We start from the raw sequence: 13,364 nt of genomic DNA, 5'->3' as shown, positions 1-13,364 counted from the left end.
ATAAAAAGTCCCATATAGAACGTGTGTTAAATATGCTCGTAATGAGACATGTAGCTATCAAAAATTATGTTTTTGGGGCGCCTGGGTGGCGCAGTCGGTTAAGCGTCCGACTTCAGCCAGGTCACGATCTCGCGCTCCGTGAGTTCGAGCCCCGCGTCAGGCTCTGGGCTGATGGCTCAGAGCCTGGAGCCTGTTTCCGATTCTGTGTCTCCCTCTCTCTCTGACTCTCCCCCGTTCATGCTCTGTCTCTCTCTGTCCCAAAAATAAATAAACGTTGAAAAAAAAAAATTATGTTTTCAAGAATGAGTAATGATATAACAAAACATCATAGTATTATGTTAGATTAAAATTTGGAGGGGCGCCTGGGTGGCTCAGTCAGTTAAGCATCCGACTTCAGCTCAGGTCATGATCTCACAGTGCATGAACTCGAGCCCTGCATCGGGCTCTGTGCTGACAGCTCAGATTCTGTGTCTCCCTCTCTCTCTGCCCCTCCCCTGCTCATGCTCTGCCTCTCTCTGTCTCAAAAATAAATAAAAACATTAAAAAAATCTTTTTTAATTTTAATAAAATATAAAAATAAAATAAAATAAAATTTAGAGAGCACATAATTGCATATAAAGTTTCACATACACATAGAAAATATATTAACCTGAAATGCATCAATAGGTTAAGAACTACTCTTTCTACTTAGTGACGTTCTAGATTTTTTTTTTTATTTCTCATTTGGATTTCCCTGCATTTTTAGAACTGCCTAAAATGATTACATTTTTTGTAATCAGGAAAACATTAATATTAAAATATGAAGAGCAAAATGAAAATGAAAATGCAAGAGCACATAGAATTTAAAGACAGATGGTTTAAAGGAGGAAAAACAAACATGCACAAACATACTCTCCCCAACAGAGGACAAGAAGCTCACCAGCATGACATTTCTTTTCAGGTGTCCAGTGCCACAGAAGCCCACACGCATCTGGAGAGCCGCATATTCAACATCGCGATCTTACCACAGACACCTGACGCACCTAAACTCTCTCTGGGAGCATCTCTCCATATGACCGTGAGTTGGGTGGGATGGCCTGTGGTTTCCATTTGGAGGAGGCATGCTGATGGGTTTGAAGGAGTGTCCTGCTTTTGTATCTGGCAAATGCCTGGCTCAGAACGCAGACACTGGGGCCAACAATAACCAGCCCTGATGTCACATTTCTCATTGACTTGAAAAAGAAACTTAAAATTCCAGAGCGAAAGGAAGGTTACATGGAATCCACCTCAACCCCCCATCCATTGCTTCTGTCCTTTTTACAGCATCCAGATGGTCACAGTAGTTGGAAGGAGTTTCAGGGTAGTATAGACTTAATCAATACCGTTTGGGTGTAATTGTTCAGTCAGTTATGTCTCCATCTAGTTGGAGAAACTGCCACTCTATATTTTAGAAGCCCTATTAGAAGTCTTTTTGTTTTTGTTTTTGTTTTTTTATCATAAAAGTTTCCTGGAGAAGGTGATGTCTTTGCTGAATCCAAACAAATAAGTAGCAATTATCTAAGTGAAAGTTTGGGGGGCAGGTTGGGAGGAATGGAGAGGTGATGGTAAAGAGCACTTCCAGATTTAAGAACAGCACATGCAAAGACATAGCGGTGAAAGACAGTATGGTGGTTGGGTAAACTGCAAATAGTTCAGTAAGACCCGAGAAATTAGGGAGGCAGAGGAGGAGTAGTGAGGATGTGGAGGTTCGTGAGCTAGATCGCAGAAGATCTCGTGTGCCGTGTAGGAAGGAGTGTGGGCATGTGGAAAAGTTTGAAGCAAGGTGACAGCTAAATTAGTACATGAAGCTTAGTTCAGACAATTAGTAACTCCACTGTAACCCTATATCCAGTGGATATGTAATGCCAGAACCCCTGTTCTAGACAGAGCCACAAGCATATAAGACCTTATAAATTAATCATTAAGGATTCACATTTTAGTTAGCACCCACATAATTACACCCCAAAGCAGTGTATCAGCCCTGAGCCACAACAAAGAGAGCAGCTATAGTTTTAGAAATTATGGGTCTGGGGCATGACAGAGACATAAAGGGGGAAACAGAAAGTTTTTAATGAATAGCTGGTATCGGCATTTCCACCATAAACCATAATTTAAAGAAATCATAATTCAGCAGCACTATAAAGTCTATAATTCATCATTCTGACTGAAGGAACTTGGATCAGAATTTTCTCTAAAGTGTAAAGAAAAATGTGCATATGCATTGCTTGCCAGATGCTAATGCACTGTTGTTTGGAGTTTAGAGGGAAAAAATGGGCCAGGAGCCAATGAAGATGGCGCCATTCCCACTATGTTGTTGTGGACTCTAGAGACTTCTCAAGTTACTTAACCTTTAGGGTCTCAGGTTGCATGTTTGTAAATTAGATCTGCCCTGTGTAATTTAGGATATCACAAAGGTGAGTTTACTGTAAAATGTGATTAGCTCACTCTTTATCCCTTAAAACATACAGTTTGAAATTCTTATGATATTAATGAGAGCCATTACTATAGGATATACTTATAATCTGTGATAAAAAGACATTTTCTATTCAGTGACTTAGACTCATCTAAGCACACAAGTTTTATACATATTTGTAAATACACTATGAATATATATATATGCTAAATAAATATATGGTATATTCATATATGTGTTTAAGGGTAGGAGTCCACCTCTCCAATCAATCAATCATTCAAATAAACACTTTTGGGCCCCTAAGTTATCCCAAGTGCTGTGGAACATACTGGACGTTCAGTGTGGAAATTAGAGTCTAAAACACGCAAGTAAGTAAGCAATGAGAATATAGCGATAAATGCCATGATGTGATATGCAAGCAGAGTCACAATATGGAAGCAAATAAGGAGACACCTAGTTCGGTAAGGCACGGGGGAGGTCATCGAAGCTTCCTCTTGGAGGTGAACTGAGTTGGTTGAAGTGTAAATTATGTCTAGAGCATGGTCTCAACTTCAGCCTGCATTGGGATCACCTATACAGTTTGTTAAATCACAGATTGCTGGAGCCCACCCCAGAGTTTTCTGGTTCAGTAGGTTTAGTACAGGGCTGAGACTTTGCATTTCCAACAAGTTTCCGGGTGATACTGTTGCTTCTGCTCTGCTCACCCTACTTGAAACCCCATTTATCTAGACTGCAAATATGGGGAAATTCATTTGAGGCAGATGAGCAGCAGGTGAAAAAAGTTGGAGAAACAGGAGAACATGACATGTTTGAGGAATTACAGAGAGTTCAGTTGGCCAGAGCATAAATCTCTAGGTGAAAAAGAAACAAGAAATGAGAGTCAGATCATAGAGAATCTTACAGATAAGATGAAGAGTTTCCATTTTGTTCTGAGAGGCTGTTGGGGCAAGTAGGATGTTGAAGAATTCATAGCAGAGAGGGGGCATGATCAGATTTTCAATTTAGGAAGATCATTCTGGCTGTAGGGTAAAGAATACCCACCTGGGGTCCAAACAGAGAACAAATTGGTCAAGAAATAAGCTGTTGCAGTCATCTAGAACATGAAGGGTTAGTGGCATGTACCACGTGCAGTGGCGATGAACATTCACAGTTAGTGAGATCTCAAAGAGACACTGGCACACCCATGTACACTGCAGCATTATTCCTAATGGCTCAGAGGCAGAAGCATCCTAAATGCCCTCCAGCAGATAAATGCATAGAGAAAATGTGGTATACACAACAATGGAATATTATTCAATCTTAAAGAAGGAAATGCTGCAATATGTATGAACCTTAAGGACATTATCCGAAGTGAAATAAGCCAGTCACAAAAGGACAAATACTATACGATTCTACTTATATGAGCTATCTAAAGTAGTAAAACTTTTTGAGACAGAAAGTGGAATGGTAGTTGCCCCTGCAGAGGTGGGAGGGGGTAGAGGTAGGGAGAGGGAAAAGAGGAGTTGTTTTTGTTCAGTGGATATAGAGTTTCAGTTTTGTAAGATGAAAAAGTTCTAGAAATCTGTTCCACAATGATACATATATAGTTAACACTACTATACTGTGCACCTAAAGTGGTTAAGATGGTAAAAAAAAAATAGAGATTAAAAGATATTTAGAGACATAGTGGTTAATTAGATATAGGAAGAGAGCAAAACAGCCCAGTTGCTGAATATGTAAAGATGCCATTCATAAAGATTAGGAATGTATGGGGACTTCAGGGCAAGGGGGAGAGGTGGAAGATATGATGAGTTCAGTTTGGGATGTGCTTATAAAATGTGTGCCTATTAAGGGCTGGCAGAAGATATTCTCGGTGGGAGATAAACCTCTGAGAATCATTAATGGTGGGTAGTGGTTTAATCCTTGGGCCTGAGATTCCCCAGGGAGATTATATAGAGTAAAAAGCAACATAAACAAATACCTGCCTAAATGGAAATTTGTTCTGTGGCCTTTCTATAATGCTCTCCTTCATCAAATATAAGATCCTTAGAATTTTGTTTGTGATGTTCCACCAGATGTATGTGCATACATACATATATGTATAATATTATAAGATATATATGTGTATGTGTATGTATGTATGTTTATATATATGTATATACATACATACATACACATACACACATGCATATATATATATATATAAACATGTGAGATATGTATATTTGGGATATATATCATATTTGGGCAGGGAGATCTGTAAACACGCATATTTACCAATAATAGCATAGCACAGTGTGAGATTCAGCAAATAAGTTAATAGATATATATCAGTTCAGTCTTCCAACTAATCATCCACTACTTGACTTAGAAGATCTTTAAGGGCAAAATCTTTGACTAATTAATCTTGGTATCTTCCCCAGCATCTAGCACAATGGCTTATAGAAAGTAGCTGCTTAGTAAATATTTGTTGACTAAATGAATCATTTTCAGACCTATTTTCACATAGCTAATAATTCCCTAAACTATATCACTTTCAAATTCAAATAATTTAATCATACATGTATGCCCGTGCATACACACACTTTGAACATCCTATTTCCAATTCCTCTCTTAAGGGGGAAGAAAATTCTTTTATCTCTTAATGTGAAAGACAGAATATTTTTTACTTCCTTTTTTCAAATCGTTGTGGTACTCAGAGTTGGGTTTCCCAAGGTCACAACCTAAGAAAAAGGCCTCGAACAAGTCTTTCTAGTTCCATTTGTTTCCAGTGATTGCTGTAACAAGAGGTCTCTTAAAACCACTCTTATTGGGGTTAGCAAGGATTCAGTTGGAACAGCTGATCCCTTGTCGTGTAGACTCAAGTCTAGGCATGCTGTATTTGTTTTCTGGCTGCGGGCTTATGTGTCCGTGTTTTTTCTTGAGACCCTTCAAACACTAATAAAATCATTACCTGCAATTTCTAGAAATGTTTCTTTATCCTTGGAATTCCTACTGTGCTTTATCTGAGCCTTTCAAGCTACTTAGCAGTTTGTACAGTGGAGCTATTTATGAACTTCCCTCACTAAAAACCGGAAATCCTTAAGGAAAGAATCTATATCTGATTCATCTTACATCTCCCACAGTTCTTTGCTCGGTACCTTCCCATATTAGGTTTTTACTAAATATTTGCCACATGAATATGTGAATGAATTAATTTTGTCCAAACTAAACTATGTGAGAAGATGGCTTCTTGCAAAACCTCCATTTTACTCATCTCATCCTCTTAATTTCTCAGGCCAGCCATGGGCATTGCTGCTTTGGTTTTATGACAGTCAACATGGGAAAGTGGTCTTGCTTTTAATGGAGACTGAAATGGTAATGTTGTTTATAAATCCTGACTAGGGATTTTTAAAGATTTAAGTCACATATACTTTGCTAAGACTTACATGTTAAAATGTTTTGCCCCTCTAATTATTTAGATGACATTGCAAGACCATGGAAAATATTTTTTTAATTAAGTTGTTATAAAAATATTTTCATTATTTTATTTCTTAGCTTAATCTTTTCCTAATGATATTTTTCATCCACTCAACAAATTGTTATCAAGCACTTCCATGTGCCATGTGCTAGGTGCTTGGGATCTGTCCATGAACAAACAAAAATCCACGTTCTCATGGAGTTTCCATTCTCTTGGCAGGTCAGGAGAGAATAGACAATAAGTAATAAACAAAATAATAAGTAACTCATGTGTTGTATGTTAGTGAAAGTATTATGGTAAAACAAAAAGTAGATCTAGGTCGAGGGATCAGAAATGTGGTGGGAACAGGAGAAACCCAGGTTGCAGTTCTAAATGAGGTGAGCTTTATTAGGACAATGATGTTTAAAGAAAGACTTGCTGGAGGTGAGGGAGATAGCCCAGCAGACACCTGAGGGAAAGGCATTCCAGGCCCAGGGAACCATGTGTTTAGAGACATCCAGTTGGGAATGTGCTTAGATGTTCAAGGAACAGCAAGGTAGCCAGCATGGCTGGAGCAGAGTGAGTGAAAATGACAGTCATCTGGTCAAACTCACAGATGTGTCAAGTGTGTGTGTTGGGGGCAGCAGAGAGAGGGGCAGAGGGAGGAGTTGGGGCAGACCTTACAAGGTCCTCACAGGCCATTGTAGGGACTTTGCTTTTTTTCAGAGCAAAATGGAGAGCCATTACTGGGTGTTGGGCAGCAAGGGTCTAATCTTCCCTGGCTGATTGTTGTGTTGAAATACACTGTAGGTGGGGCAAGAGAGCAGTTGGGAGGCTGTCCTGGTGATGATCCAGGTGAGAAATTGTGGCTCCCAACAGGGTGCTGGCAGTGGCAGTGGGGAGAAGCAATTGGATTCTAGATATATTCAGATGCAATATGGGTATTATGAAAACCATTATTCTGTAATCTTCTTTTGTTGACAGATATCTTAATAAAAATGTGCCTTCTGTAATGATTTCCATAAAATTTAATCTTTCATTTCTTACTATGTTTAATTGATAAATATTGAACATTCCAAATAGCCAATATTAAAATTGATTATACTTTGATATATCTCAGACTCAATATTGCTTTCTTCAGAAAACCAAATTCTCCCTTTTTCTACCTAGTTCCTATTTCTATTAGTAGGGAAATAGTAACAATAAATTCCATAATAAATTATCTGTCATCTTGGCTGGAATATATTTCTCTTTAGCCATGCTCCTATTCCATTCCCTCTTCTTACTGTTTTATTTTAGGGACATCTAGATTTTCAAAAATATCTCCTACTACTCTGAGAACATCCAGTTATCCTGATGGTTTTGAGATTAAAAAGGTGGCAAATAGTACTGAACAATGTGCTGAGTCTACACTTCTGTGCCCATGTTGCTGCGCCCACACATGTATACATTTATGGGTGTGTGCACACAGGCATGGGCTGTAAACACCTTACATGGGGCATATATTTTTAATTTGTTGTCCTTACTTGTTTTATTTTAGGGTGAGAGACCAGCTGCTATTTGTAATTCTTATTTTCCTTGCTCATTACATTCCAGACCTGAGCAGTGGCCTGAAATATGACTCTTTACTCTAGGAGGGTTGTCCTAACCTGCAAAGCTGCCTCTCCCCAGGACATGCGTGCCTTCAGGACACTTACAAAGCAACTGCAACCTTCAATCTTTTCACGGTTAAAAGGAAGACTACCACGCCCTCCTCCATGAGAATTACTGAGCCCTACTTAATCCTTTCCTAAATGGGGAAATTCCTTCTTTAAGAAGCAGAGCTTCAAAGAGCAGGAGAGCATGTCAAACTCTAACCCTTCAGGGGTCAGTTAGGAAGAGCCTGCAATGAGCCGGATATTTTTGTTCTGTTTTGTTAACAGCATATGTGACCCAGGCAAGGGGCCCATGCTCACACACTTTTCCCTTTTCTCATCTCCACTCTTGTGTTTTTGCTGCTGTCCCCAACTCACTGTTATACCTGGTCATGAGATTCAAAATCTCTTTCTTTTCCCTTTTTTCTTTTTTTGAGCATTGTCACTATTGATGGGTTATGGCTGTACACAGGTGAATGGACAGTAAAAAATATGTACACATTGGCCTTTTGATTAATTTTGCTCGACCCCTTTATTGGGTATTGAGAAATACCCCAAAAGCAATAGCTAGTTCTTTTGAATAGTGCAATGGAGACAAAGAAAACATTGACTATTTTTTTGTGCTTTAATAGATAATTGTTAAATCTCTGAATTCAAATAATGAGACTCCTTTGGTGTCTGAGGTGAGTTCATCTTTGGGCCTTTGAAGCTACCACTGTTGGAAGGAAGGAAGGAAGGAAGGAAGGAAGGAAGGAAGGAAGGAAGGAAGGAAGGAAGGAAAGGGGAGGGGAGGGGAGGGGAGGGGAGGGGAGGGGAGGGAAGGGAAGGGAAGGGAAGGGAAAGGAAAGGAAAGGAAAGGAAAGGAAAGTCACGGACCCGTCCCCTACCTCCCTTCCTTCACTTCCCTGCCTACCTTCCTTCCTTTCTTCTTTCTGTTTCTCTTTTTGTCTCCCAACTGGACTACCAGGCAGGTACGGAAGGAAGGATGGATGTTTGGGTCACAATTCCCATTAGCAAAGCTGGGGGGGATTAGGGAGGGCTTCTTACCAGATACAACCTTAGCTCATTAAATTAGAGGAGCAAAGATGTAGTGACCCAGCTGTGAAGAGCAGAATAGCAGAGTAGCCAGTTGTGATGGGTCATTTTCTTTTTTTTTTCTTTTATTTTGAGAGAGAGAGAGAATGAGAATGTGTGTGTGCATGCACACACAGAGGAGAGGCATAGAGAAAGGGAGAGAGAGAATCCCAAGTAGACTCTGTGCTGTCAGTGCAAAGCCCAAACGTGGGGTTGATCTCACGAACCATGAGATCATGACTTGAACCAAAATCAAGAGTCAAATGCTTAATGGACTGAGCCACCCAGGTGTCCCCATTTTCAAATATGTACCACTATGAGTTCCAAAACTAGGGAAAAGTGATCATATTGAGACTCCTACAGCATGCACTGACACAAACCTGGCAGAGTGCAGGGGAGAGGACAGTTGGGGTACAAGAGAACCAGAAGAAGGTTCTATAACCCTGGGAGGTTCTTAACGCCAAGACAGATCTGCAATGCAAGATACCACATCCTTCTTCTGAACTTTCAGAGAAAATTTTGCTGTGTGTGATTAATTTAAAAGCCCAAAATGAGGTCCTTTGTTTTGTTTGTTTGTTTGTTTTGCTTTTTCCTTTTGCTTTTTAATAAGGTTTTTTTTCCCCCTCTGGCTTTTGTTTTCATCACACCATTTGTTCTTCTTCCTCCTTAAACTTTGTTTAGGCTCGGGAAGATGGCCTGACTGTGATTCAGCCTCATTCCCTCTCTTTTGTAAACTCTGAGAGACCAAGCGGAAAGATTATATATAATATCACTTTACCTCTGCATCCAAATCAAGGTAAGATGTACAGTAAATGATCTTTTGAGTGATGCTGTTGTTATCTAATTGTTGACTTATCTTCAAAGCTCTGAAGTTTTGTCTGCATATACTTGTTGAGGATTTAAGGAGTGACAGTTATTCATACCTTTGCTCCCCTGTTCTGAATTTAAGACCAATTGAGAGAGAGAGACACTGTGGTCAGACAGATGGGGATGAATGTGTCAGCATTGGTATGACAGAGTTGTGCTGGAGAACATGGTGTGCATATAATCTCAGTCACTGGGTTGAGTGCGCCCTCTCATGTACAGGCAGAACTGGACAGACAAGCACTGTCTGTAGGGACAGATCCTGCCCCAGTGAAGTTATGATAGGTGAACAGACCAGAATGAGCATGTGCTCAGGACAAGGAGCTCTGCCAGAAAGCACAGAAGGGGCTGAACCATACATAGTCCATTCCTTTCCCATTTGGGTAAGCTACTCTTCATCCATGGGGAAAAATGAAAATGTGGAACTATAGTCAGAGGAAAGGTAGGCCCCTGCCATCTGTCTTCATCCTTTAGATTTCTTACTTTTGGGCTTAACTAATAAGCCTATCCCTAACAGAAGTGTGGCTGTCCCTCATGGAGAGGAGATTAGCTTCTGTTAAGGCAAATTCTGCCTTCCCAAGACCAACCACTGCCCTAGATGAAAGTCTTTTCACATCATCAAATCCCCCAGGAGAAATAAAAAATTAAATTTTATTACCCTTTTGACAAAATCCAGAGAAATTAAACTCTTAAAAGTCATCCTTCACTTTTTTTAAAACCTGCTAAGTCACAGCAAGAGCTGTTCTCCCTACATTGCCAGGGTAGAAGGTACAGTTCTCTCCATCCAGCAGCCGGGGCTGTCTTCTGGAGAATGGCATGGGTCTCTCAGACCCTCATAACTTGAGTTAGTTCAACAACAACTCTCACATGTGTCCTTCTTTGAAAGTGTTGATAGGACATGAAAGGTGATCATAGCAGCATTATTTTTATACCTGTGAAATTTAGAAATGATAGGAAAATTTTTTAGCCCCTAAAGCATTATTACAAGCAGAATAATAATTGCAAATCCAATTCTTAGAATAGTCATGATCCATGTTACTGTTGCCAAAGATTATCACAGAAACTGAGGTATTTCTGAAGAAAAGGCATAAATTGAGAAAGTTCTCATTATAGCCTAACCAGGAGACCAGTCTATGTCATTTTCTCAGCAACCTTGACCTTTGAACTTAAACTCAATTAAGAGAATCTTGTAATTATGGTACAATGTCTATGACTTGTGGAGAATTACCTAGTCTGAGTTATATTAGGGGCAATAATTTACATCTTACTATTGTTTATAGTCAATGAATCCTAGTCAAGAATCTATTTGGGTTTCACCCATGAGAAGATGTTCAGCATCACTAAGCATCAGGGAAATGCAAACCAAAACCACAATGAGATATCACCTCACACAAGTCAGGATAGCTAGTATCAAAAAGGTAAGACATTACAAGTATTAGCGAGGATATGGAGAAAAGAGAAGCCTTGGACACTGTTGGTGGCAATGTAAATTGGTGCAGTCACCAATTTACACTGGTGGTTTCTCAAAAAAATTAAATATGTCCTGATCATATAGAACTACTATATGCAATAATTCCATTTCTGGGTGTTTACCCAAGGAAAACAAAAACTCTAATTCAAAAAGATATATGCACCCTTATAATTATTGCACCATTATTTATAATAGCTAAGATAGAGACACAACCTTGGTGTCCATCAATAGGTGAATAAAGAAGATGTGAGATACACACACACACACACACACACACACACACACACACTGGGATGTTATGTTACTCAACCATAGAAGAATGAAATCTTACCATTCATCACAACATGGATGGACCTAGAGGGTATCATACTAAGTGAAATAAGTCAGACAGAGAAAGACAAATACCATATGCTCTTTATTTATGTGTGAATCTAAAAAATAAAACAAATGAACAAACAAACACAAACAGACTCATAAATACAAAGAATAAACTGGTAGTTTCCAGAGGGGAGGTAGGTAGGGTGATGGGAAAAATAGGTAAAGGGGATTAAGAGGCACAAACTTCCAGTTATAAAATAAATAAGTCACAGGATGAAAACAACAGCATAGGGAATATAGTCAATAATATTGTAATAACTTTGTATAGTGATAGATGGTAACTGTACTTAATTGTGGGGAGCATTTCATAATGTCTATAATTGCCAAATCACTAAGTTGTACACTGAAACTAATATCATATTGTATGTCAATTATACTTCAGTTAAACATTTTTTAAAAGATGCTATTAAAGTCTATTTGGGTTTTAGATTCACTCTTTTCCTGAATGCTTGGAGAATGGTATGATAAGAGAAACTAGAGAGCAATTGTTCTTGAAGTATAAAAGACTCCCATCAGTGGGAAAGGCAGCTTTATGGCTCTGGTCATTCAGTCAACCATCAGAATTACTGTTCATGCTCACTCTGAGTCTCTTCCTCCCCAGGGATCATCGAACACAGGGACCAGCCTCACTCTCCAATCCGGTATTTTACACAAGAAGATATTAACCAGGGAAAAATCATGTACCGTCCTCCCCCTGCAGCTCCTCACCTCCAGGAAATCATGGCCTTCTCCTTCGCTGGTAATGCCTTCCTCTCTATTTTGAGGCACCCAAACTGCTCTTTGTGGATCTTCATGGCAGGTTCTCCCTAACTCTTCCTGTTGTCCTTCTGGACAGTTTAGTGACACTGCTTTATAGCTGTTCAAAATAGCTTGAGACTTGTAGACCAATATGTAGTTGGGGCTCAGTTTGTCATTATTTTTCTTATTCATGCATGCAGGAATGCTTTCGGTAAATCTTTATTTGTACCTCCTATGTGTCAATCACATACAGTGAGGTCTTGGAGATATAGTGGTGAGCAAAAAGAGACATGAATCCTGTTCTTGCTGAGTTTTGGGACCTATGTTTGGAGACAGAATTTGAGAAATAATCCCAGTAATGAATGTTTAATTGTAGACTAAGAGAAGAGCTCTGGATAGAAAGAAAAAATGTTCAGTGGTGGAATTAGAAGTGACAAGACTGACCTATACTGAGGGTTCAATGGAGGCTGACTCGGGAGGCATTGACAGTAGAGGGACGTGTGGATGCTTATTAGCCTAAATGTGCATGTTGGGATATTGGGAGAACACTTCCAAAGGAAGGCCATACACTCCATGTGAAGAGGCCCTAGGGAGGGAGAGAATGTGGCATTCTGGGGCTTAAAAAAAAAAAGGTCAATATGTCTGGAACAGCAGAACAGGGATGAGTCTGGAGGAAGAGATAGAGGCCAGACCTTAGAGGCCCTATAAGCCTTGGGATCTTTATCCCAAGAACAATAGGAACACAATGGAGGTTTTAAGATCTGGGGAGATAGCTTTTTATAAGGAACTCTTTGACTACAGTGATGTGAGTGGATTGGAGGAGGAGGCCACGGGTGGATGGGCTGTGGGCAAGAGGAATCTAGGGAGAAGCATCCCCTACTGCCTCAGAGAAAGTCCCATGCAGGAATGGAGAATGCAGTCAACATTTGGGGCTGGGATTTGATAGAAGCCACCTTTTTTAAAGGAAGAGAAAACTGAATGAAAGAATAGCTGAATTTCTAATTTGAGCCATTTTGTGCCCTACCACCTAGTCATGATAGTTAATCTTTGCTATCCCTCATCTGTCCCCTTGACCCAGTAATCAAAGCTGCTGAGTAGAATGCAGGAGTTTTGTAAATACTTCTGTATTGTATAGAATCTGGAATGATTCTAAAAATCTTGAATGCTGTTTCCTTATGATCTTTAAGATGTATGTGCCACATAACATGATTAATATGGAATATTATTTTTATGTAGTAGCTTTATTCATACAGAACAGCTGGTGATTTCCTATGGTAAGTTGAACACGGGTTAAATAATTTTAGAGTTACATTTTAAATCATGGCAAACATTTAAAATAATATTTTCCATTATTTA

General features: G+C 39.4%; 1 protein-coding gene across 1 annotated transcript in view; it reads left to right on the top strand.

Moving 5' to 3' along the window:
* FRAS1 (Fraser extracellular matrix complex subunit 1) overlaps nt 1–13,364 on the top strand; it is a 424,264-nt gene that overhangs the window by 304,242 nt on the left and 106,658 nt on the right. Inside the window, exons 32-34 of the mRNA XM_030313622.1 lie at nt 941–1,057; nt 9,239–9,353; nt 11,872–12,009. Of these exons, the coding sequence (XP_030169482.1) occupies nt 941–1,057; nt 9,239–9,353; nt 11,872–12,009 (370 nt within the window). The remainder of the gene's footprint in view (nt 1–940; nt 1,058–9,238; nt 9,354–11,871; nt 12,010–13,364) is intronic.

Source organism: Lynx canadensis, chromosome B1, assembly GCF_007474595.2.
Source record: "Lynx canadensis isolate LIC74 chromosome B1, mLynCan4.pri.v2, whole genome shotgun sequence".
NCBI classification, from domain to species: domain Eukaryota; kingdom Metazoa; phylum Chordata; class Mammalia; order Carnivora; family Felidae; genus Lynx; species Lynx canadensis.
This window is presented reverse-complemented; position numbering and strand designations above follow the sequence as displayed.